Source organism: Podarcis muralis, chromosome 13, assembly GCF_964188315.1.
Source record: "Podarcis muralis chromosome 13, rPodMur119.hap1.1, whole genome shotgun sequence".
NCBI classification, from domain to species: Eukaryota; Metazoa; Chordata; class Lepidosauria; order Squamata; family Lacertidae; genus Podarcis; species Podarcis muralis.
The window spans coordinates 58,108,107-58,134,087 of NC_135667.1; the positions used below are offsets into that span (position 1 = coordinate 58,108,107).

Genomic DNA, 25,981 nt, shown 5'->3' on the forward strand with positions numbered 1-25,981 from the left:
TTACTGTCAGATAACTTTTCCTGCTGTTTAGTCAGACTCTCCTTCTTGTCCTTTGTCTATTCACTCAGTGTGGGCAAACCTGGATTATTTCTCGCTGTGTCGCTCAGCCAGAGATTCAGGTGTGAGCAGTGGAATTTATGGCATAAGGTTTTACATCTCTGTATACAATATGATTGTGTCAGAATTCCCTTTCTCTTTAGATCTGGTTAGATGTTACCAGTCCCTGGACATTAAGATGATTTACATAACTATAATATAGTTTATTATTTACAAAACTCACAATGAAATATTGCATTTAAAGAAACTAATAAGGACGGGATGGGAATAGAGAGCTTCATGGCTGGCAAAGGAGCCCACTCTGCATGCAGACCCTTTGTCCAAAACCCTACAGATCTGCCACCCATCCATGGAGACAGCCAGTGCCGAGCTAGAGGGACCCCTGGTGTGTCTGGCCTAAAACCACTTCCTGTGGCTGGTAAGAGTTCTCCCAAGAGAGCCAGCGGGGTGTCCTGGTTAGAGTGCCGGGCTAAGACCTCAGAGAGGCCAGGGTTCAAATCCCCACTTGGGCAGGAAGCTCACTGGGTGTGACCTTGGTCTCTAGTCACTGCCTCTCTCAGCCTAACCTACCTCACACAGCTGTTGTGGGGATTAAATGAGGAGTGGGAAGAACCATGTAGGCTCCCTTGAGCTCCTTGGAGATAAAGGTGAAATGAAATAAGTCCTCTGGTCCTTTCCACAGGCTGGCCACCACAAGGGAGTCCCTGACGCATTCAGAGCCCCCCTCTGACCTCTGCAGGGCTACTCACTTTTGGAAAGAGGGCAGCCATCTCCGTCACTGCCACGTGGATCCTTTCTGAGCAGGGGATGTAGCTGCAAGGGGAGAGAGGGGGCAGGTCATTCTAAGGGAAGCAAGTTCCCCCACCCCCAGGGCCACAAAAAGTGACATTAGTTGCTGCAGAGGCAAAGCCATTAAAAACAAGGGTGTCCACACATCCAGGCCCACCTCATGCACCTTGGCAAGTGGCAACACAAGAAGTCCAAATGCTTGATGTGGAGACTTTAAAATAAAAATAGTAGCCAGAAGAAAAGCTTTAAGTTGTCTCATAGAAAAGAGTCTCATTGTGCTGGGAGAGAGCAGAGGAGATGCAAACTGTCCCTTTCAGAGAGCAATGGTCCTAAGAACTTAAGAAGAGGCTGCTGGATCAAGCCAAGGGCCCACCGAGTCCAGTTTTCTGTACTTACAGGGGCCAACGAGATGCCTGTTGGAAACCCGCAAGCAGGATCCAAGCACCAGAGCCCTCTCCCCTCTTGCAGTTTCCAGCAACTGGGATTCAGAAGCACTGCTTCCCCCAACTGTAGAGGCAGAGCAGAGCCATCGTGGATAGGAGGCATCAACGGCCTTCTCCTCTGTGATGGCAGCAGTGGTGGCAGCGGGGAGGAGGGGCAAAATGCTTGTCATAGTGTCCAAAATTGCTCCCCAAAAAGTGACGTGATGGAGTTACAGGCAAGCAGGGATTGGAGCCTGTGTGCCTGAAGTGCCAAGACCCACACAGCCCACGAGATCCAACTGGTGCACGCAGAACTGTTAGCCAGGGATTGTGGCCCAGCCATGTGTGCATTAGTCCCCCAGTCAACACACACACAAACCTCCTTGCTACCAGCTGCATGCCCAACCTCCATGCTCCTCCCCAAACTCAAGCCACAGAGAGACAGGCAGACAGGTGAGATGGGGAGCTGGGTCAGTCATGGACGATTATGCAGGAAAGTTGCTTGAGGCAAGGAAGGTCTCATCTAAAGCCCACCAGAGGTGGAGACAGATGTGGAGCCCAAACAGTTGCCGCCAGACCCCAGGAGGATGGTGATGGGACCCAGGGAGCAGAGTCATCACGGCTAAGAGCCTTATTCTCCTCCCTGTATTTGTCCAATGCCCTTTTAAAGCCATCCAAGCCAGTGGCCATCCCTGCCTCCTGTGGCAGTGAGTTCCAGTTTAACATGTACAAGAGGGCTGGACAACTTGTGCAGCCCTCTGGATGCCACTGGACTATAGGACCATGCTGGGAGTTGGAGTTCAACTGTGTGTGGGAGGGACACACGTCCCTCACCTGAACAAGAAAATGAAAAGCCCATTTCAGCAAGCCCACCTAGGATCAGCAGAGAGCTCCTACTGTGCTCCAAGAGCAGCCAGGACCTTCCTAAAGCTCCCTTGCACCCTCCCACTCCCTGCCTCTTAGCACTCATCCTGTTCCCAGGCCATATTTCTCCATGGTTGAGGAGGGGGTGTCCCATCACCAAATGCCAGGGCCTCAACCTTTTCCTTTAGCTCTTGTGGGGCTTCTCAGAGGTACAGGATTCTTCATCTGGATTTAGGTCTCTCTTTCAGACATCAGCTGCCTGCGCTTCTGTTTTCTGCCCTCAAGTGAGCTCAGAAAGTCCCACGAGGCAAGTACAACCTGTGATGAAACACAGGGTGGCAGCTGAGCAGGTGACACCCCTGTGGATGGTCAAAGAAGGTTTCCCCTTTCACTGCTGCACATTAGGGTACCAGGGACGGAGCAGACAAAAAATGCCAGGCTGGATGAAGGAACCCTCCCCCCGCTTGCTGGCCCCAAACTGCACTCCCATCAAACCCCAGCTCCTCTCCCAAATGGTGCTGAGCAGGCTGGGCCAGGGTGTTCTGCAGCCTTTCTTGCATAACCGCTAAACACCCCATGCTTGGGAGGGGAGGGGAGGACCCCAAAGAAAGAAAAAGGACACTGTGCCTGGGAGGCAGGGACAGAGGCCAGAATACCAGGTGGTGGGAGGGTCAGGCTGCCGGAGGGTCAGAGGCTGCAGAGAAGCTCGCTCGGCCCATGGAACCAGGGGACTGAAACAGCCCAGGCTGTGCCTAAGCTTGGGGGCGCTGCTGTGCCTGAATGGCCTGGGCACCCCAAGGAGGAAAACCAGAGAGAGAGACAGAGAGAGAGGAGAGAGAGAGAGGTTTTTCTGCAGTTAACTCAGCACAGGAGCACCTCACAGCCCAACGGAGCGCTTGCAGAACCAAGGAGCGCATAAAGCTGTCATAACCTACACTTTTGCTCAAGAGGACACACGTGTGACTCAAGCTTCCCCCCTCCCAAACTCCCAGGGTCACTTCTGCCTCTTGACACCCCTCCAACCCCAAATGGGGCGAGCATGAAGGGGCGTGGGAAAATCCAGGACACCATCAGATACTTGTGTAGCTCAGGACTCCTCTTGTAGACACACCCTTTCCCAGCTAAAGAGGAGGAAGGCATGATTTTAAGCACCAGATCCTGGCCTGTTAGGAGGTCCAGAAGGATGAAAATAAAAGCTGCCAGTTGCCTTGGATGGAAAAGGTAGCAAAGCCAGCCAGGTGTACAAGAATTTGGGCCTCTTTTTCTTTAAAGAAAGAAGGACGTCAACCCACACTTGCAAGACACACACGCATCATCATCGCTCTGCATGCTGCCTCATCTAATTGATTCCAGGATCCCTCCTGATGGGGGAAGAGCACTTTTGCTCAACACAGACCAGGATACTCAAGCGCTTCTTCCAGGGACCTCAGCTCTGACTTCCTGGCCTCCTCACCTGTCGTGTTTGTTCTCCTGAGCTGCCCGCAGAAGCTCCTGGATGTTCTTGGTGATCTGCTCTGTTTTCCGAATTACGTCCTCTGTGCTGGGGAGGCTGGGGCTGGCATCTGGGTCCTTGGCCTCGGAGGTGGGCCCTTCTCCCTGTCGGAAGGTGCTTCGCTGCCTGGCCTTCCTGCTGATTCTGCCAACACACACACGCAAGCGTTTCAGAGGGCCACTTGCCTGACTGTCTCTGGCAAATCAGAATCTCTGCCAAGTGGCCAAGAGAGAATTTCCAGAGGATAACTGTTTTCCTCTCCCTTTGAAGACTGATATAAAACAAGCCACTAAAGAAACTGGGGGCGGGGGGACATCTACAAGGCTGCCAACGGTGCTCTTTGCTCTCCACCCCAAGTCCCTAGCCAGCTGGGCTTGGCTGTCAGGTAAAGAACAGGCAACCTCCTTCACCCTAAGATTCATCCTCCACTTGTAGGCAGTCATGAACAAGGCCCAGAAAAGATCTGCTTCCTGGAGGCTCTGGCTCACTGCCTACAGCTTTACCCAGGGCCATTTGGGGAGAGAACCGGGGAGGCGGGGGGCTTTTCTTCACTCGCTTGTGAAAATGCAGCCTGGCTCGATTACAGGAGTCACAGTGAGGCATGTGCTCAGCAAAACTTCCTGCCCAGTCTTGAGGGTTGCCATGTTGCGCTTTGAAAGGAACTGAAGGGACCCTGTGTTATCTGTGGACTTTTGGCCGCTGCTGGACTTCAGATCCCACAATCCCTGGCTGCTGGGAGTTGGAGTCCTGGAAGAGGTGGAGGGCCTCCAGCTGGCAGAGGAGGCTGTGTGTGAGCCCAGCTACAAACCAGGAGGACAGGGACAACACTGCTTGTGGGGGACCCTCCAGAGGTCGCAGGACTCCAACTCCCAGCAGCCCCTGCAGCCAGCATGGGCAATGCTCAGGGATGACGGGAGGCTGGAGTCGAGAAACCTCTGGAAGTCTTCATGGGTTTCCCACCCATTTAGATTTCATATAAGCCCTGTTTTAAAACAGCCACACTGGTTGCCAGCTCCTTACCTGGCCCAATTCAAGGTGAGCACATTGGGTGTCCAAAGCTCCAACCCACATATACACCTCAAACACAGGAAAGACCTTCTTGGGTTCTGACCTAGGGACCTCCCCCCTCACAGAGGCACCTGGAGCCTGCATTATACAGCCTCCAGCAAAGGCTGAAAAGGCTCCTCTTGACCCTGGCCTTTGTCACCTGAGACAAAGTTTGTAGAGCCCACCTTACTTTTATGCTTGTAAGTTGCTTAAATTTGCTTTTCATATGGTGTTTTAATGCTGCAACCTGCTCTGGGCCCTTACGGTGAAGTGTGGGTAATAAATACTAATCAGCAGTAATACTCATACACAGCCCATGCTCTCCTGATGCCTACCCTGTCTCGTCGGGCTCCAGCGCAGGAACGGCATTGTCATAATCCCCTTCAGGCAGGCTGCTCTGCTTTTCCAGTTTGGATGCCTGGAAGAGAAAGGGCAGGAAGCAAGATGAGTGCCACCAGATTCATAGATACAGCCAGACAAGATGCTCTTCTAGCCAGACCTTTCCTCTGCCTAACCCAGGGCTACTTGCTCTCACTGCTCTCAAGCAGAGGGTCCGTTGCCCCCACTGCTACTGCTGTCCAAACCTTTTAACTGGAGAGGATAACCACTGTCCTCATTCCAAAAACACCAGCGTTTCTCTATGCCAGCCCTCTGGGCTTCCGTGTACTGCACGGACAAAGTGATACATTCACCCTCCGACTTGAATGCACTGGGGTCAGCCAATGGACAGACAAAAGAAAGTCCTTCTTTGTACCCTGCACAGTTAAAACTATGGCACTCTCTCCCACAAGAGGCAGGGAGGTGCCAACCTAGCTGGCTCTAAAAGAGGATTGGACAAATTCCTGGAGGAGAGGGCTATGGATGGCAACTAGCCCCCCCCCCCCAGGCTATGTTCCACCTCCGTCAGAAGCAGCTGCTCCTACAAATAACCGTTGCCAGGAATCGCAAGTGGGGAGAGTGTCACTCTTGCGTTTGGGTCCAGCTTGCGAGTTTCCCATTGAGGTGTCTAGTTGGCTGCTGTGAGAAGAGGAGATTGGACGTGATGGTCTTTGGCCTGATCCTGCAGCGCTTGTCTTATGTTTGTTGTTGTGCTCTGTTTAAGAGAATCATGGTAACTGCAAAACCCTGCTGGATTTTGGCCACTGCTGATGCTTTAAAGTGCTGGGAAATTTCTTGTTTGGGGAGCTCCACCCCTACAAAGCTGCAATTACCCTCTTCCCTGTTTTGCCCTCTGCCTGAAGGATTTCTGAACTAATTACCTATGAAGTGGACAGCACACCATGGAGTAAAAGTGATCTGGGTATCAGCTCATTAAGGGAGGGGTTTACATGTGGGTGGATGGGAAGACCCAACACCCGTTTCTCCAATACCTACAGAACACTTTGAGGGCAATTTAAGAGCAGAGCAAAATCCAGAGACCAGAATAAATAGAATATTAGATCCAGAAATTAAATTCTGGAAGGCTAAAGGACAGAAATATAAGGAACAGGCATCTCCTTGCACAGATGGTATCAAAAGCACACTTTTGTCATCTTGCTTTTCCATGGTTCTGCATCACCAGGAGAAAGAACCCCTAGGAAGAGGACGGATCTCCCCCATTGCCTTCTCCGCCCTCCAACTGCCTCCCCCCTTTTCCGTTTCCTTCTTGCTTCATCCCTCTTGGTGGCACAAGCTAAACTCTGACCCTGCGGTGCCACTTTAATGACAGGTGATTCTCTGGCTGCCATTGGCTGAGCTGCTCTGATATCCCTGAAGGGGCACGTCTGCTGGAAGCCAGGAGTCCCCACTCTTAAAACTTGCCGAATCTCTGCTCACACCCTAAACAGAGGTGGGTGGCCATCTGTCTTGGATGCTTTAGTTGTGATTTCTACATTGCAGGGGGCTGCACTAGGTGACCCTCAGGGTCCCTTCCAACTTGATGATCCTGTGATTCTTGTCAACTGCAAATCCATCTGTGGTCTGCCCCCCCCCCCTCATCCTGCTTGGCTCCTCTTCTGGACTCCCCTCCCCCTGGCTTTACTATGTTGCTCCTTAAGCTGGAACAGCCCTCGACACCCCCCCCAAGAGCTTTATTCCTTGCTGTGACTTTGGCCTTCTCAGCTGCGCCCACCTCCCAGCTGTCACCACAGGCCCCTGCCCAGCTGCCCTTCTCCCTCTCGGCTTGCCAAGCCCTCCAGGGCTTCTTTGCCCAGGTGGCCAGCAAAACCACCAGCAGATTGAGCAAGAGATTCTGGGGACTGCCTTGCAAGCATTATAGCCTCCCCCAATTTCTGGCACAGCAGCCCCTCCCCCAACGCAGAACAGTTAAACCTTCTCAGGCGGCTGTGGCCACCTCTCAGTCTCAGCCAGCACTCCAGCTTGATCTGCCAGGCAGCTTTGCAGTTCAAGCAGCTGAGATAGAAATAAGGGGGGCGGGGCGGGGGGAGGCACAGGCATGGTGGATCCACAGTGCCAGAAGCTCAGGCATGGTAAAATCTGAGGGGTGGATAAGAAGTGACCCTCCTGCAGAAGGAGGAGAAGGAACAGCTCTGCTAGCAGAAGTGGGGGCTTTTCCAGGGAAGATGTACTGTACACGACCCTTTGTGTGTTTCTGTATGCCAACCAGGAGAGAATGGAGAAAAAAGGCATGGAGGAAGAATAGCTGGTCACCAGCCCATTCCTCCCTGCCTAAAAATAAGGGAGAGAAAGATACACACATGCACGCGCAGGCACATGTGCACAGAATAAAAGCAGGTTCTTATAAAAAAAGAAAGAAACCCACAATGTTGTTGTTTAGCCGTTTAGTCGTGTCCGACTCTTTGTGACCCCATGGACCAGAGCACGCCAGGCACTCCTGTCTTCCACTGCCTCCCGCAGTTTGGTCAGACTCATGCTGGTAGCTTCGAGAACACTATCCAACCATCTCATCCTCTGTCGTCCCCTTCTCCTTGTGCCCTCCATTTTCCCCAACATCAGGGTCTTTTCCAGGGAGTCTTCTCTTCTCATGAGGTGGCCAAAGTCTTGGAGCCTCAGCTTCAGGATCTGTCCTTCCAGTGAGCACTCAGGGCTGATTTCCTTCAGAATGGATAGGTTTGATCTTCTTGCAGTCCATGGGACTCTCAAGAGTCTCCTCCAGCACCAGAATTCAAAAGCATCAATTCTTCAGCGATCAGCCTTCTTTATGGTCCAGCTCTCACTTCCATACATCACTACTGGGAAAACCATGGCTTTATGCTTTTTAAGATGCTGTCTAGGTTTGTCATCGCCTTTCTCCCAAGAAGCAGGCGTCTTTTAATTTCGTGACTGCTGTCACCATCTGCAGTGATCATGGAGCCCAAGAAAGTAAAATCTCTCACTGCCTCCATTTCTTTCCCTTCTATTTGCCAGGCGGTGAGGGGACCAGTGGCTATGATCTTTGTTTTTTTGATGTTGAGCTTCAGACCATATTTTGCACTCTCCTCTTTCACCCTCAATAAAAGGTTATTTAATTCCTCCTCACTTTCTGCCATCAAGGTTGTGTCATCTGCATATCTGAGGTTGTTGATATTTCTTCTGGCAATCTTAATTCCGGCGAGGGATTCATCTAGCCCAGCCTTTCGCATGATGAATTCTGCATATAAGTTAAATAAGCAGGAAGACAATATACAGCCTTGTCGTACTCCTTTCCCAATTCTGAACCAATCAGTTCTTCCATATCCAGTTCTAACTGTAGCTTCTTGTCCCACATAGAGATTTCTCAGGAGACAGATGAGGTGATCAGGCACTCCCATTTCTTTAAGAACTTGCCATAGTTTGCTGTGGTCAACACAGTCAAAGGCTTTTGCATAGTCAATGAAGCAGAAGTAGATGTCTTTCTGGAACTCTCTAGCTTTCTCCATAATCCAGTGCATGTTTGCAATTTGGCCTCTGGTTCCTCTGCCCCTTCGAAATCCAGCTTGTACTTCTCGGAGTTCTCGGTCCACATACTGCTTGAGCCTTCCTTGTAGAATTTTAAGGATAACCTTGCTAGCGTGTGAAATGAGTGCAATTGTGCGGTAGTTGGAGCATTCTTTGGCACTGCCCTTCTTTGGGATTGGGATGTAGACTGATCTTCTCCAATCCTCTGGCCACTGCTGAGTTTTCCAAATTTGCTGGCATATTGAGTGTAGCACCTTAACAGCACCATCTTTTAAAATTTTAAATAGTTCAGCTGGAATATCATCCAGCTGCCTCCTGTATAATGTTGCGAGCCTCCATCCATAGTTCTTCAGGCACTCTGTCCAGCCAATCTAAATCCTTAAACCTGTTCCTCACTTCCACTGTGTATTCATAAGGGATTTGATTTAGATCAATAAACCCACAATAGAACGTCCCAAGAGTGGGTAATGGGTGCAAGAGCAACATCTCTGAAATCCAGCAAGACACAAAGAGGCAAGCACCAGCATCAGCAAGTCAAAGGTGCAAAAGAACTGAGTGAGGAAAGACAAAGACACACCACTGCAAGGAGCTCAGGGTGCTTGGACATTGGCGTGAGCAAACTCTGGCTTTGAAGTAATGGAGGAGCCCATGGGAAGAAGCCCCCTGCGGATCCCCCTGTCCCCCTCCTGGGGTCCCACATCTTTCAAGGTGCTAACTGACCACCACCCCTCTTTCATATTTGATCGCCCCTCTTCATCAGAGAAACTGACAAGCAGTCGTAGTGTATGCTTAAGGTTCCTTGAGCATGCGCAGAGCAGCTTTCTCTCCCCACTGAGCAACAGCAGTCCGTCCTCATATGACGGGCACCAGGTTGGCGAAAGGTGAAATGAAGAGGGCAAGCGGAAGGCCAAAGCTCCCGTCCGCACAGCAGAAATGCTACAGCCCCAGACAGCTAGGCAGAGATGCTCTGTCCGCAGAAAGGGGCACTTCTCCCAGGGACATGGCCAGCCTTGCCCAACATCTGGGGAGCCCCGGATTGGGGGCAGGCTGAGTGAGGAAAGCCCAAGCAGCCCCCCCAAAGAGGCAGCAGGTTGGTGGTCTTACTTACGTGGGGAGGGAACGGCTGCAGCCGCGACGTGATGTGCTCCTCTGGGTAGGAGACCTCGGCCAATGGCAAGTAGGGCTTCTGGGCTGATCCTGTCTCGTACATGGACATGGGCCGGCTGCTGCGCACAGAGGGCCGCCAGATCAAGGAAGAGTGGCTGCTGGCGTCTGGGTACTCAGAGCCAGCGGGAGTCAGGGAGGCATTTGTTGTGGCCTGCCGCCGGAGACTCGTGTTCTCACTCTGTAGCGTCTGAAGCTGGAATAAAACATTTCAGAGTGGGGGCTTGGATGTCCCCACAGCACAGCAAAGCAAGAATTGGGGGAGGGGGGCAGCACAGTCAGTGCATCCTCATGCTTGAAAACTGTCACCAGCTAGCCAGGTTTTGTTTGTCTTTCTGATTTTAAAGGCAGTCTTTTCCTTTTATAGGAAACGTCTGCCAAATCAGTTACATTCTCAAATCTTTGGGAGCCCCAAAATTTCAGGTGGGGTTGTGTGTGTCAAGAGGAGCTCCAACATCTAGCAACGTGAACCCAAGCTAGGCCAAGTTTCTGAGCAACGCAGACAGCGGCTTTAGCAACATTCTTTAAAAGTGGCTGACTCAGGCCAAGCGCCCAACAGTCAAATCAGAGAAAAGAGGGAACTGGGGAAATGGCAATGTCACCGCAGGAAGTGGAAGACGAAACGAGACTCAAACCTATTTGTACAAGAGAGAGGGGCAAGGCCACTGGAATGGAAACACAACAAGGGGGATCAGAACAGGAGCCCCATCACAAGAGATTCCCAACAATGTCCTCAAGTCAGCTAAGGGCACAATTAATCAGGAGGAAGAGCCATAAAACATCTGGTGGGCCTTCTGCAGTTTTCTGCACAGTTTAGAGCAGCTGGCGCTCCTGCTCCCCCCCCCCCCCGCAAATAGATATAAAAGGAGGAAGTTGCCCACACCCCCTGGTGGCTCATGAATTGCTACATCCATCATAAAGGGGAGGGGGAGGAACTTTACATAGCACTGAGACGCTAAGCCATGCAATTGCAGTATTGGGTCAGAGAGATCTTGAAAAGAGAAAGAAAAAACCCTTTCGCTGCCTTTGGAAGTTAGTTCTCTCTCCCACCCTTCCTCAGCCCCTCCTCTTCCTTCTTACTCTAAGCTGCAACATATTTCTCAAACTACCTCCCCACTGCCTGCAGTAGCCCTGGCCACCCATCTAAAGCAGAGGGGCTTTGTGGTCAGCTGCTGCTCCTTGCTGAAAATCTTTGGGGGAGATGAAGAAGTAGGTGGGGGGAGCTACAGTTTGCACTCAAAGTCCTACACACATTCCCAGAAGCTCATTATAATTTTAGCAAGGCTCACAAGTCTAGTGACATTGAACTGAGAACTGAAAGGGCTCAGTTGGTGGAGCACGAGACTCTTCATCTCAGGTTCGTGGGTTCAAGCCCCAAGTTGAGCAAAAGATTCCTGCATTGTCAGAGGTTGGACCAGATGACTCCTGCGGCCCCTTCCAACTCTACAATTCTAGGATTCTATGATCCCCATTGCTCATATTTTGCAAAACATTTTGCTATGATCACTGGGTTTGCTCTCACACAGTAGATCACGGCCATGGTGGAAACTGTGAGCTGAGAACAGGTCGTGCTGTTTGAGCACTGGACTATGATGCGGGAGACCGGGGCTTACATCCCTGATTTGCCATGAAGCTCACTGGGAGGGCTTTGGACTCCTCGGTCTCCCTCGGCTTAGCCTACCCCACAGGGCTGCAGTGAAGACAAGAGGCCCACACAGTGTATCCCATCCTGAGCTTCTCAAAGAAAGAACAGGATAATTTTGTTTATCATTCTCCTTTTTCATGCTATGGAGAAGACAGCACAGAAAAATATAAAATAAAGGCAAACTCTTTGACTTTATTGACACAGCGTAGACAAAGCATTGCCCTTGACCACTCAAGAAATTCATGGATTTAAAATCTCACCACACGGGAGAATCCATAAATGGCTGTACAGACCCACCGTAAACCATTTGCAGTCATGCCATTCCTTAATGGGGTGACTGAGATCAGCGGGTGGGGGGAGGGGAAAACTATGAATTAAGGTGACCAGGGCTGTGGTCTAGGGATGCAAGTGATGAATATTTGATCTATGGGGGTCCAAGCCTGAGCAATCCCAAGAGGAATTAACAGGATCAGAAGGCTTCCATTTCCTTTTCTTTCACAGTGAACAGTGAGGGACAACTTCGTGCAGGATTGGACACCCTGCGGCTCATGGGGGTGGGGAGCCGTGGCTTGAGCACCATCAATCAGGAAGTTGATGCTAGACCATGCTTCACCAATCTGCTACCCTGCAGGACTCCAGCTCCCATGATCCCTGGCCACTGACCAGAGTGGTAAGGGATGATGGGAGTTGGAACCCAACAGCCAGTGGGAGGGTCTCAGGTTGCAGAAGGCTCTGCAGTCCTTTTTTTTTTGAGCTTTCAACATTCTGCCCTTTTCATGCATGTGGGGTTTTTACTCAAGGCGCACTAAACTAAACCCTCTCTCGTTCACTCTCATGCTACCTTCTTCTGCATGATCCTCAGCTCATCGCTCAAGTTGACGTTCACCTTCATTAACTGCTGGATTTTCATCTCCGAAGCCACCAGGGCATTTTTAACCTGCAGATATTCCTGGGTTGTGATGGGTCCATCCGACAAGTCTGAATCTAGGCTCTGCAAAACGCAACACACAATGATGTGTTGCTCATTTAGACACAGCTGTTTCCTCTCAGTTTGAGGACCAAAGTCAAAAGAGACATGTTAAATAATAAACAATGAAGCCTCTGAGAATACTATGGCATGATGCAGAATTCAGTGCCACTTATATACTGCACATCAGAAACAAACATAAAACAAACAACTCCAAAGGCAATTCACAAATGAATCAATATAACTAGAAGTTTTCAACTCAGAAGTCAAAAGTAAGATAGGCTCTCAAAATTAGCATCAAAGGGTTTATGCTGGTCCAAAGGCAGGTGTCCCCAAACACCTCAAGGATTTTGAAGTACCATCTCTCTCTCTCTCTCCTTTAAAGTCAGGAGAGGCCGTAAGTCTCCTTCCAGACCTGGAAGGGGAACCAAGCAGCCTTACAAATCTCTTTTCAAATGAACCAAGAGTGCTGGGGATGGAGGCCCAGCTGCTCAAATAAGCAGGGACAAGGCTCACTCTGCAAAGGACTGTTCACCTTTTAGCAGCAGTGATGGGCCTGAGGCGAGCGCTTCGTGAGGAGCAGCCTTTTTGCACAGCCCCTTCCAACATGCTGCCGCCCTCTGGATATCTCTGCACAGGCTCACCTTCTGCCGGGGTGCCTTGACTGAGCTTGTTTCCAGATCCACTTCTTCGTCAGAGGCAACGCTGTCGTAGTCAGGCTGGTCATTATCCTGACACTCTGTACTGTGCTGGCTGTTGACAGACTTCAGGATCAGCTCTACATTTTCTGCAAAAGCAGCAACCAAATGCCTGATGTTTAGGGAATGTGTGCAGAATGTGGCATTCCTCAAAATGACCAGCCTAGAGAATGCAGCTCCATGAACCAGAACGAAAGGGAAACAGGCAGCAGGAAGGAGTCAGCTGAAGCCTTCACCAGGATCCCTTTGTACTTTTGCCTGCACTACGGCCCTAAGCACACAAGCAGAACCTGCTGAATCAGGCCAATGGCCCATCTAGTCCAGCATCCTGTTTGGTCAAACAGATGCCTACGGAAAACCCACAAGTGGTATCTGAGCACAAGAGCCCTCCTCCCTCCTGTGGCTTCATCAACTGGTATTCAGAAGCACTGCTGCCTCTGACTGTGGCGGCAGAGCAGAGGCATTAGGGTTAGTAGCCATCAATAGCCCTTATCTCCTCCAGGAGTTTGTCCAACCCTTTCTAAAAGCCATCCAAGCTGGAGGCCATCACTGCCTCCTGTGGAAGCGAGTCCCATAGTTTAACTATGTGCTGCATGAAGAAGGACGTCCCTTTATCTGTCCTGAAAACTCAAGTCAGCCAGTCGTCCAAACAGGGACTCACCTCTGGAACTTGGGACAGGGTTCCCTTGCTGCCTTCGCTTGGCATCCCCAAGAATGTCTATGACAAGTGTTGCAAATTCATGGGCGTTAAAGCGAGCCAGCTTTTGCCTTCCCTGAAAGACAAGAGGCAAGACAAGGCCTCAGAGGAGCTGGAGGAGCTTGCAAGGCAATAGAAGAAAGCAGCCAGAGAAGCAGGAACTGAAAGCAGATCCTTCGCCTCCTATACAGATTCATGCCTTCCCAGGCTTTCTGGAAAAATCCATTTCCAGCAGAAGGAAAGCTCAGAGCTCTTGGCATCTCCTTGTTCCCAAGATGATATCAGCAACAGGTTCAGTATTCAGAACCAAGATGCACAGTTTGTTTATTTATTCATACAGATATTTGTATACAGCTGTATCACAGATATGTGTGGGCATGGGCGCACACACACACACACACACACACACACACACACACACACACACAAAAAACACATACATGCCTTACAGCAATAAAATCATGTAAGAAAAACCTTTAAAAGGTTAAAAACAGATATGGTGGCCTCCCAAGAGATCGGACAGCCAGTCGTGTCAGTAATTCGGGGTTAAATGAGGGTAATTAACCCTGGCCACCCCAGCAGGTAAGGGGGGAGCTGTGCCACCTGCAGTCCGTTATCTGCACTCCGCAACAAGATGTCCGAGGCACGAATTTGGCAACTCTCCAAAGTCAGTCTCGTCAGCTGGGAGTCCCTGTTTCCTAACAATTAAAAGATTTGGCAAAAAAACAGGCATGTTCTAGATGGAAAGAGTTAAAAGAAAAATCTGCTAAACTACACAGTCGTTGGAGGTCAAGTTTCGGACTTCAAAAAGACTCCTTTCTTGTCATTTTGTTGAATGAGGTGAGCGGCTGCCGTACTTTTGTATTTGTTATATTTACTATTTCATGATTTGGCGAACCCCACCAAGAAATAATTAATTACCCAAAGGAAACACAGGAGTAGTAAAATAATTGGACTTATTGACTCATCGCAGTCTTGGCAGAGAGCCCTGATCGAAATTGGCAGAGCAAGATCAGATATGATCAGAACAGCTTGGGCTAAGGAGGAAGATGGCAATGGTAAAAGCTCTGATGCAGTAAGAAAAAGGATATGATCAGGAAAAACCTCCTTCAATGGTGGGAGATTGGAGATTTTTTTTATTGGAATTGCAAAAGGGGTGTACTTTACAGAGGACACATTTGCTTGCATGGAACATTACAGTTTGAGAAAAGAGTGGTGGTGAACTCTGGATGCCTGCCAGCTGTCCAAGGGCCCCAGAGAGCTGGCGTGTGTTTTTATGAGGAAACCGAAACAATATTTGTGTGACTTACTGATTGCCAAGTACACCTCTACAGTACATTTGAAACATCAAAGATCAAAGACAGTGAGAAGTCGCTAATTAATTTCAACCTTGGATGGAAGCCCAGAGCCTATTAGAACAACAATCAGCAGAAAAAGAAGGGCCCATCAAAGTGGACTGTGCTTCAAAATATTAAAACTAAGAACAATGTGGGAAAAGCCCCCTGCGTGATTACAGACAGTGAGTTATACCAGCAACTGATTGAGAGAGAGAGGAGATTGTTAATATCAGGATTGGAAAACTGTGAAGTAATAGAGAAGATAGCTGAAAGATAAAGGATGGATATTTGACTTTTGAAATCCAGAACACGGGAAGTCCCATTGAAATTAATTAATTTAGATTATATAATTGGCTATATTGTTTTTTGTTTTTGAATGTGGAAAGATTTGGTTTGATTTGTTACTAATATTAATGTTTTTAATTGGAAAATGAATAAAAATTATTTACAAAAAATCCCAAACAAGACAACAGTTAACCATTGTGGAAGGATGTATAGTTAACTGCCTGCATAGTCCTGGCAGAACAGAACAATTTTCAGCAGGCATTTAAAAGTTGGCACAGAAGGCACCTGGTGAATCTCTAGTGGCAGAGGGTTCCTCAGGCTCATTTTCTCACTGTTGTCAAATGAGCCTCACCAACTCAGGGAACAATCAACATCTGCTGCTGCAGAGGATTTCAGTGACTAAGCTGGGATACAAGGCTTCAGGCCACCCCTGAGGTTTCCTGGGCCAAAGTTATATGGGGCTTTGCAAATCAGTGCCAGAACCTTGAACATGGCTTGGAAGCAGATGGGCTGCCAGTGAAGCTGCTTTAACCCTGGTGCTCCATGTTCTTGACCGGAAGCTCCCTGCTCAGCAGTTTGCCAATCGCATTCTGCACCAGCAGGAAATTCCAAACCAGATCCCAGAAAGCCTCCACATACGGTGAATTCCAGCAATCCATTTCTGAATTTGTCCACAAAGGTAGAAATCTGATAGATGGAAAATCCTCTGCCTGTGTTTAGGGCTTGGGAATAAGTTTCCTCCTCAGTTGACAGAGAAATGGCATGAGTAACATACCTGGTTCCTTGTTGAGGAGTACTCGGGATTGACGGGGAGAAAAGGGACCACCGTTGTCTCGGTGACCAGCGTGCTGTGGTTCTGAGTGGCAAGCCACACTATTTCAAGGGACAGAGAGAGGAAAGCCAGGGTTAGCTTTGCTTAGGTTTCTACATAAAAGATGAGTGACTTGTTGTGGCTCTCCAGATATTGCTGGCCTCCAGCCCCATAATCCCGGACCGTCAGCCATGCAGACTGCTGAGAGTTGAAGCCCAACAACATCTGGAGGCCCACAGTCTCTCCATGCTTGGGCATTGGCTGGGAATCAGTGGCAGACAATGGGGGCTCCCTCCCTCATAAACCTCCCACACCTGAAGTCAAAGCACTGGAAACATGTCCTAGAGCCCAGTCCTTGTCCCAAATGAAGCCCTCTGGGCAAATGAGCTTTCCCCCCATACTAAGAGACACAAATTTCAATAATAATAATAATAATAATAATTTATACCCCACCCATCTGGCTGGGTTTCCCCAGCCACTCTGGGTGGCTTCCAACAAAACACTAAAATACAATAACCTATTAAACATTAAAAGCTTCCCTAAACAGGGCTGCCTTCAGATGTCATTTAAAAGTTTGGTAGTTATTTTTCTCTTTGACATCTGGTGGGAGGGCATTCCACAGGGCGGGCGCCACTACCAAGAATGCCCTCTGCCTGGTTCCCTGTAACTTGGCTTCTTGTAGCGAGGGAACCGCCAGAAGGCCCTCGGCGCTGGACCTCAGTGTCCGGGCAGAACGATGGAGGTGGAGACGCTCCTTCAGGTATACTGGCTTTAAAGGTCAGCACCAACACATTGAATTGTGCTCGGAAACGTACTGAGAGCCAGTGTAGGTCTTTCAAGACTGGTGTTATATGGTCTCGGCGGCCGCTCCCAGTCACCAGTCTAGCTGCTGCATTCTGGATTAGTTGTAGTTTCCGGGTCAAACACAATTTCACTCTAAAGCAAAAACCAAGGCTTGGGTTGTGGGCTATAATCAGCCTTGCCCAGCCCTTGGACTACAACTCCCCAAACACCTGCAGGGCCCCAGACTAGGGAAGGCCCACAGCAGCTGCCAAGGCTGACACCCCAGGCCATCACATCCCTGTGACGTAGAGCTACTCAGGAGGGGAAATTGCAGTACGGGGCAAGAAGAGTCGAGAGGACTTGGCACCTTCCAGGGGCAGGAGCCCTTTGCTGCAATGCAGCGTTTTGCTGAGGAGGCTCATTCTGGCCTCACGCAGGGCCCCTGTGCTGCAGCATGGCACCCACCCACCCAGCCGCCCTCCAGCACCCAAAAGTCCCGCAACAGAAGGTCACCTGCGTCCGTCTCCCGCCTGTCCACCTCGTCATAGACATCCATGGCGAGCTCTTCAAACAAGTGATTGCTCAGCTGGAGAGGAGGGGAGGGAAAGTTAAGCACGACTCTCCATGGCAAAGCCCCCTCCTGGGAGTGAGCGGCAAAGGTGTGCTTTTTATTTTCCCAACTTCAGAACCTAAAGGGCCCCTGCTTGCTTGCCTGCCGGCCGGTGGATCAGCTTAAATTCCATCTATCTAGCCAGGCTTCTCACAGCAGCCACCAGATGCCCCACCAGGAAACCCTCCTCATGAAGCCCACAGTATTTCCCCACCATTGCCACCGCCCCCAGCACTGAAACATACATTCTGCTCTTCTGGCACCAGCCCCTTCAAAGCTGGGCTTGGTGGGCTCTGGGGTGGAATGGGGAGGCCCTGCCCCACTCAAACAAGGGGAAGCCAATGGGTGTCTGGGGCAATTCTATTGACATCAAGTCCGTGGCAGGATGGTGGCTCTTTAGAGCATGCAAACGGGCAGTGGGGCAGATGAGGGACAATGTGGTACAAACTCAGTGTGGCACAATCTCCACTCAGCCAGCAAGGGCTGCCGACTTCTAGCAGTCAATCCATTGGCACCTCAGCAAGGGCCAAATGCTCCTCGAGTTGCTGCTGGCTACTCCCAGGAGTTTAACACCAGCAACACACTCTTTAAAGTGAAGGATATAAAAATCTTAAAAAGCCCCTAAGGCTTGTTCCTTTGTCCCTGGTGCTTTCCACACTCAAGACTCCTGGTAAGCTGTACTCCCTCTGTATCCAACCCACCCTCTGCACCCTCCCCAGTCCCACCCAGGGTCCAATCCTCCTCCCTGAAAAGCCAAAGCTGAGGGCGGGGAAGCAGAGAGAAAATGTTACTCACCGACTGAAGCTTCCTCTTGGCTGCTTTGGCCAGTTCTGACAAATCTAAACTGCTATGAAAGAAAGAAGTGATCACTGTATTTATTGACACCTGAACCCTGGAAGCACCACTAGGCAAGGAATAAACAAAGAGGGGTGAAAATTAAAGTTACGCGCCTGTCATTCCTTGACCAAGAATGCAGACACAGTTGTAGTTTAGTCCTCTTGCTTTTTACTGCATCATTTCATTTTTTATCACAGCAGCTAATGAAGAAGGAAGGGGAAATGGTTTGCCACATAAACATAAACCTGTTTTGTTAATCACAGTAACACGTATGTTATTTAAGTGATTAACCGAATTCTAAAAGGGATCCAGGAGAAAGCTTGTGTGAAGTGCTGCTTGATGCTTTTATATCATCTATCGATCATCTATCTATCTATCTGCTTCTCATAGCAGGCAGGCTTGTGGACAGTTTCTGCTAGAATGTCAGCCTATAGACTGATATAAACTTAATTACACACGCCCTGAGAGATAACCTAAAGGTATATTCAGGGCTTTTCCCCCTAAAAAAATGTTTAGGGGTACTCTCATTTTAACTCAAGAAAATCACCATTTTATAGTTCAAATCGGGGAAAATAAATACAGTAAATGGACAAAATTCACAAAAGGTTTAGGGGTATGTGTACCCCTGCGCCCCCCCAAAGCACTGGATATATTATCAGTCACCATCTAAATGTATTGATCGCCTTCAACAGAATCATCTCAAGGTGATGTACAATAAAAAAAACAGAGGGAGGGGAGCAGGAAAAAACAATTAAACACACACACACACACACACACACACACACAACCTCCCCAACCCAAAAACACCCAGATACACTTAAAACAAACCTAAAACCATACAGACTAGACATTCATGGCAAAGACCCAATTGTCCAGCTAGGGAGGTATGTTGGAACAAAAATGTCTTCAACTCTTTCTGGAGGGTCCAGATAGTGGGCAGGATGTTATTCCACAGAACAGGGGCAGCCACACTCAAAGCCCTGTCCTGAGTAATCTTTTGAGATAAATCTTTCTGAGATGAAAGGCTTATCTCAAAAGGGTGCGCTGGCCAGAACACAGACCCTCAGTTTAACAACTTCTGCAAAAATAGGTCACATAATACGCAGAAATGAAACAACCAACCCACACTTATTGTCCACACTTTCTAGTGCACAGCTGAGTTATCAGTGTGTTTTGTGATAAGTACCTAATTTTCAACCCTCACATAGCAGAGTTAATTGGTAAATTAAACTACTGAACTACTTACAGCCGTCTTAATCCCCAAGGGACCGCAGCAGGAGAAAAAATATCAATTAAATTTATTAATGTTATTGCCTTATTTACCAACATCTGCCCCACCAATCAGAAAAGACTTTAGGCGCCTCAATCAATTAACAGAAGACAAGGAGAGGTTGCAAGGAGAAGGAAGACAAAAAGCAAAGCTTGAGCGCACATCACTCTTGACAATCAAACGAATCTACGACTGTCATTTGATTTGGCCAACAATACTATTACCGCATATTATTAGTGCTTAGTCTGCATTCTTACCTGTCTGCCATTTGAGGTATAATAAAATGTTGTCCACTTTTGTGATCTGAAAATGAAGTTTCAAAAGAGCATTAGGTGCGAGAAAGGATCATGTCATTATCTCAACCCACAGTTCTCCACAAGCCACAACTTGAGTCAGCTGAGCAGCCTTTTCAGTGCCTGCATGAACTGGAGAGGTCTGAGGGCTGCATTCTGGCAGGGCTAGGACAGGCAGAAGCAGATCTGGATCTCCTGCAGTAGATTGGTAAGGGTTTCTGACTCCCATCTGTTTATAGCAGCAACAGAATGACCCCTCCCACACCCAAACTAGACTGCAGAAGTGAATGAAGCTTGGGTGTCACCAGGTGTGGATTTCTGTGTGAAAGGAATGTGAGCTCACCTCAGTTCTGGTACTCCAAACAAATTCCTGGGATCAGAATACATATTTTATACCAGACTGCAGTTCTAGGAAAAAGTCAAGTAGTTCCTGCAAGTCTAAAGTCTCTCCTCCCTTGAGCTACAGCAGTCATGTCAGTCCATGCGGGGTTAAAAGATAATGGCGACCCAGGATGAACATATGTGCCCCCCCCCCATTCCTGCTGGACCACTTCTCAAGCAAGTAGATGCAGGGGGATGCATGAGCCATGGACTCCACTCTGAGCTCTCTAGAAGCAAAGCAGGATAGACATAAGACTACCTCTGCTCAGGGACTTGCAGAAGCTGCCCACTTGCTAGTGAGCCATCTTCAAGGTGTTACTAACAGTACATAAAGTGACCACAGATCTGCCCCTCAACTGATTCCATCGACAAAACCAGCACAGTTACAGGGGCCACCTAATTATTGTTCTGCCTTAGCAAGAAATCTTTTAGTGTGGCAGCACCTACACTTTGGAACTCCCTGCCTGTTGACATCGGGCAGGCGCCTCCACTGCACTCTTTTTGGCACCTGCTAAAAACATTTTGACTTTGACAAGCCTTCTCAGATATGGAGAATGTTGACATGGGTTTTAATCCATTTTTAGCTTATCACTGACTTTTAAGTTTTTGGATGTTTTAACAGCTTTTTTGAACTGTTTTTACTGATAATTTTATTGTCTTTTTCTTTTTTACTCTTACTCTTATTCTACAAACAGACACCAGACCCTCCAAGTGTCCCTATTTTCCAGGGGTGTCCCTGATTTAGAGAAGTTCTTCTGGTTTCTGATTTGATCCCAGAATGCCCCACATTTCCTAAGGACGTCCCTATTTTCATTGGGGAAATGGTGGTGAGTATGAAGTTATCCGACCCCGGAGCCGTCTGAAGGCAATCCTGTATAGGTTGGTGCCTCCGGCAATGGCGGAGTTCCTCTGATCGGGAGGAACTTGCCCCATGGGAATTTGGGTCTGTACCGCCACGGCGAAGGCGGAGACCCGTAAAAATCACAGGCGGGAGAAGCCTGTGAACGTGGGATTCGGCGGGCACCTTTTGCGCCTCCCCTACTCGCGGGGGAACCCGGTTTCGGGGACCCGGAGCGACGTGGGGTGAGCGGCGCGGTGCTTCGAATCGTCTGCTTCTTCCACGGAGCGAAGCCGCATAGCTGTTGCCGGAGAGCGCTGACTTTTTCCTGTGGACAATTTGACTTCAAAGTAATTACCCGTGAGTAGAGCTGAAACGGGAGAATCGGACTTTAAACGTTTAATTTGGCATCGAAACGGGGAGGTTAAAAACAGGAAGTCCGCCTTCCCTATTTGTAAATAGACTGAGGCAAGGAGGCTGCAAGCTAAAGTCTTGGAAAGCCTTTCGTAAAAGATTAAACTTCCATTGGTAAAGAGCATAAAACCCCCCTTGGAGGCAGGAGAAGAGGGGGAGAAGTTGTGGACTGAGTATGCCTGCAGGAGAGAGTGAAAAAAGTTAAAATACCGCCGCTCTGACCCTGGGAACGGGCTGCTAGTAGGACTGACGTTTTGGAATGTTCATTGACAGCATTTAGAACGTTCATTGACAGGTAGCGAAATGAGAGAACACATTGTTTCCACTGTCTCCGGTTGCTTTTAAAGAGGAGTTAAAGTAACTGAAAACTCAAACTAACTTTGGATTATTGGAACATTGTTTAAAAGAGGACAGTACTGACTAATACAAATGGAAACTGTTTCCCCTAGTGGAAGCTTTTGAAATTGGTTGCTCCATAGGGGCAGGACTAGGGGAATTTCCAGCTGCAGATAAAGAAGTGTGAGACTCTGGGATTGACCTTGAGTCTCTTAAGTGTTATGGCAAATGGAAAGGAAAAAATGGACGGAATGTCGACAGAAGAGGCCTTAGTGGCTGTATTGGTGAAAATAAACAATTCGCTGGAACAGCTTCACAAGAAAACAGATGTGATGAATGTGAAAGTAAATGCTGCAAATATTAAAATAGACTTAATGGCAGAAAGTTTAAATAATCTGGGACAAAAGGTGAATACCAATACAGAAACCATCCAGAAATTGATACAGGAATCTACTTTGATACGGCAAACTGCGGATGAAGCCAAGGAGAAAACCCTTGCTGCTGAATTTGAAGCAATTCAATTGGAGAGAGAGAGAGTCCCTTCCATACAAGGACAACTTGAGGAACATAAGCTAACATTTGTTATTATTGAACTTAAAGAGAAACAGATGAATTTGAGGATCAGAGCCCTACCTGAGGAAAAGGAAAGCTTGACAGAGGTTCAGGAGGACACAGGACTAATATTGGTTGAGAAAGAGAGGTTTTTGGGGGTTAGTATGACCGCCAGAAATGTGAATTTATTCAAGGACAATTGTGAAGGACGTTGGATTGAAGGGAAGGAGGATTTGGAAATATGGTTAAATCTGAAGTTGTTATTGTTGGGCCGAGTTGCTGTGGGGGGAATGAGGGTTGCTGTGTTGTCGGGGATGTTGCTTTTGTTTCAAACATTGCAAGTTTTGGATGCGATGGATTGTATCAGGAGGTGGCAGAGGGACGTCTCTAGATTTGCCTGGCAGGGCAGGAAGCCAAGACTAAAATTTAAGATATTGACGGATGCTAAAGAAGGAGGTGGACTTGCCCTGCCAGACCCCTAAACTTTGTTGTGAACCATCTGCTTTTTGCTGGCTGAGAGAATGGTTGCCTCTTGAAAGCACTGAAGTGCTAGATAAATGGCAGATGAAGTTGATGGACTATATGGAATTGGCGGAAATGACTGGCAAGATCCGAGACCAGGGAGAAGAGTCGGGGGAAGAAGACAGGAAAAAGTTTAAAAACTATTTACAGAAATATGGTAAAATTAATGAATGTTAGAAGAATGTTGGAATGAAGTTATATGGCTTTAGTAGAAATGTTATAAGGAATTAAGTATAAATAGATTAATAGAAAATTAAAGGAAAAAATAAGTTAAGAATGTGTTAAGATAATTATAGGATAGAAAACAGAGGAAGATGGAAAGGAATTGCTGAAATAATAAATAGAAGTGGGATACAAAAAGGGAGGTGTGAGGAGGTCGATGGAAATAAGCGAATGAAAGATGGGATGTTGAAAATGTTTGAGGTGATTTTAAATTGTTTTTGTTTGTTTTTGTTTTGCTTTGTTTGTATTGTATTTGTATTGTTCTTTTTTTCTTCTCTTTTTTCTTCTTTCATTTTGTGTAATGTTGTGTTGAAATTGTTTGAAAAGTAATAAATATCATTTAAAAAAAATCCTGTATAGGGAAGGGTTTTTTCTTATAATGTTTAATGTTTTATTATGTTTTTATAGATGTTGGAAGCTGCCCAGAGTGGCTGCAGCTACTCAGTCAGATGTGCTGGGATATAAAGAGTAAAATTATCATTATGGAATGGGACATCCCTATTTTCATCAGAGAAATGTTGGAGGGTATGAGACACTACTCTGAAGTTTGTTTATTTTTAGCAATCAACCGATATACAAATTTTATGGGGGGAAATGAAATAACCACAATAACATTAAATAAACCTAGTCAGACCCTTACCAGGTTTTCTGCCACAAAGATAGAATGCCAGCCTGTCCGTGAGCTCGTACTGGATTTCCGCAAGGCGTTCTGCCAGCTCATGGTGCCCTCCTTGCCTATTGGGCAAAAGGTGGGTGGGAGATTCATTCAGAAATCACTACTGTTGAGTTGAAAACATCAGTAAGAACAAAAATAAAAATCTGTTGCAGGTGACTTCTGAGGCTGCAATCCTACTCACAGAGTGAGTGAAATATACTACAGTAGTACCTCGGGTTACAGACGCTTCAGGTTACAGACTCTGCTAACCCAGAAATAGTACCTCAGGTTAAGAACTTTGCTTCAGGGTGAGAACAGAAATCGCATGACGGCAGCGCAGCAGCAGCAGGAGGCCCATTAGCTAAAGTGGTGCTTCAGGTTAAGAACAGTTTCAGGTTAAGAACGGACCTCCGGAATGAATTAAGTTCTTAACCCAAGGTACCACTGTACTGCACAGGTTTGCTATCTAAAATAAGGCACTGAAAGCCACCATGCCTTATTTTAACTGTGTGAAAGCATCCCACAGCACATAGAGCTCCTCCTTCTAACCTAGCTGCAGAGATCCTCCGTTGCCTCAGAAACAGAGGAAGGGATTCGGTGAGAAAGTTTTTCATGTCACTAAACAGCAAAATTCAATAGTAAGGAGGTTTGGTCCATCTCCCACCCACTCCAAAAGGGATTTGGGAACTCGCTCTTAGTTTTTTTCCTGCCAACAATACCCCCACCCCAAGCTTGAAATGGCTCACTTTGCATAGTCAATAGGTGTCTTCCCACTGGAGTCCTGTGTGCCAGGATCAGCCCCATACACCGCCAACAACTCCGCTTGTAAAATCTGACCCGTCTTGGCAGCTACGTGCAGCGGGGTGTTCCCTTTCTCCTGCAAAGGGGAGTTAAAAGGCATTTGCTGAGAAGCTGCTGCAGACCAGCCCAAAGCAATGATGGCCAAGCTCATGGAAAGGCCTTCTCTTACTGGATGGAAGAAGTTGGCCTGGGCGCCCAGAGAGAGAAGCCGCAAACAGGTCTCCAGGTTCCCCGTCCTGACGCTCGAGTGGAGTTGCTGAAAGGGAGAGAGAGAGGTCAGCAGAGAATTTTCTCTTGCCTCACCGCAGCTGAGAAACCTGTGCTGACAGTCCCAGAAACTCCTTCCAGGGATTCCCAGAGGGGCTTGCTTTGGGGGACGCCGAGGCTGGCCTCTAGCCACCTGCCAGCTACAGCCGACAAATAAGGTGTGGAGACATGAAAAAGGTTTATCAAATGGCAGACGGAGTGGAGCAACCTCCCCTGACCTGCGGCTCTCCAGGTGACCTGGGGCCCCCAACACTCGTCCATCCCAGCTGCAGCCCAAAACGCCTGGAGGGCTCTCTGCTGGGAAAGGCTGATGTGGAGGGAGTGACAGATGTTTCTCTGTCTCTCATAAAAACATCCACTCAGATCAGCTTCACACTTAAGATTTAACTGATGTCACTGAGCAGAATACAAGCCTGAAGGTGTGTTTCTTAGTTTTCATTCATTGTAACCCTCTGGCCCCTACATCTTACCTTCCAAAATTTTGCAGGTTATTTTCCGAGGGACACCTCTAAGAGTTCATAATGGAACTGTTGCCCACAATATATCACAGGGAAGGAAGCAAATCCTTTCTAGTTCTCCCCCTGCTCAAAATCAACTTCAAAGACACCAAGCACTAAAATCCCTGGGCTGATTTGTCTGTTATTTGGCAAATTTCTCACCTTTGATGTACCCTTTTTTCATACAAGTTGTTTATAAAACAATTAAATGAATCATTTTTAACTACCCCCAAACTGTAAACACACAAAAGGGGCTACCCTGCCTGAAAAGTTAGTCCATTTCTGCATAAATATTTTCTTTTTTCTTTTTTTAAGTATTGATGGTTCCCTTTTGGGGGGTAGAAGGGATGAATTTTACAGATGAGCCCAGTGGGGGAGGGAGGAATCCTAAACCTTTTTGTGTCTAATTTGGTAGTCCTTTATCCAATCAGGAGGGGCTACTGTGCCTGTAAATTTCACCCAGTTCTGTAAAAAATGAAGTTATTTTTTCAATTCCTCATTAGTAAAAAAAGGAAATATTAAGTTTCTTTTTTCTGAATCAGAATTTGGATT

The 25,981-nt window shown here is 48.0% G+C and overlaps 1 protein-coding gene across 15 annotated transcripts in view; it reads right to left on the reverse strand.

Moving 5' to 3' along the window:
- Window positions 1–25,981, reverse strand: part of GIT2 (GIT ArfGAP 2) — a 34,442-nt gene that overhangs the window by 2,860 nt on the left and 5,601 nt on the right. For 3 of the 15 annotated variants that reach the window (XM_077917720.1, XM_077917713.1, XM_077917724.1), the window contains 15 exons: window positions 24,835–24,921; window positions 24,611–24,741; window positions 23,850–23,944; window positions 19,909–19,954; window positions 18,340–18,391; window positions 17,448–17,520; window positions 16,116–16,213; window positions 13,683–13,794; window positions 12,968–13,110; window positions 12,198–12,347; window positions 9,656–9,907; window positions 5,007–5,089; window positions 3,586–3,768; window positions 2,789–2,917; window positions 807–870 (listed from right to left, as the gene is read on the reverse strand). In XM_077917720.1, coding sequence (XP_077773846.1) covers window positions 807–870; window positions 2,789–2,917; window positions 3,586–3,768; window positions 5,007–5,089; window positions 9,656–9,907; window positions 12,198–12,347; window positions 12,968–13,110; window positions 13,683–13,794; window positions 16,116–16,213; window positions 17,448–17,520; window positions 18,340–18,391; window positions 19,909–19,954; window positions 23,850–23,944; window positions 24,611–24,741; window positions 24,835–24,921 — 1,698 coding nt within the window. Of the gene's footprint in view, window positions 1–806; window positions 871–2,759; window positions 2,918–3,585; window positions 3,769–5,006; window positions 5,090–9,655; window positions 9,908–12,197; window positions 12,348–12,967; window positions 13,111–13,682; window positions 13,795–16,115; window positions 16,214–17,447; window positions 17,521–18,339; window positions 18,392–19,908; window positions 19,955–23,849; window positions 23,945–24,610; window positions 24,742–24,834; window positions 24,922–25,981 lie in introns of all 15 variants that reach the window. The other 12 variants (XM_077917721.1, XM_077917714.1, XM_028701619.2 and 9 more) reach the window with 9 other exon arrangements.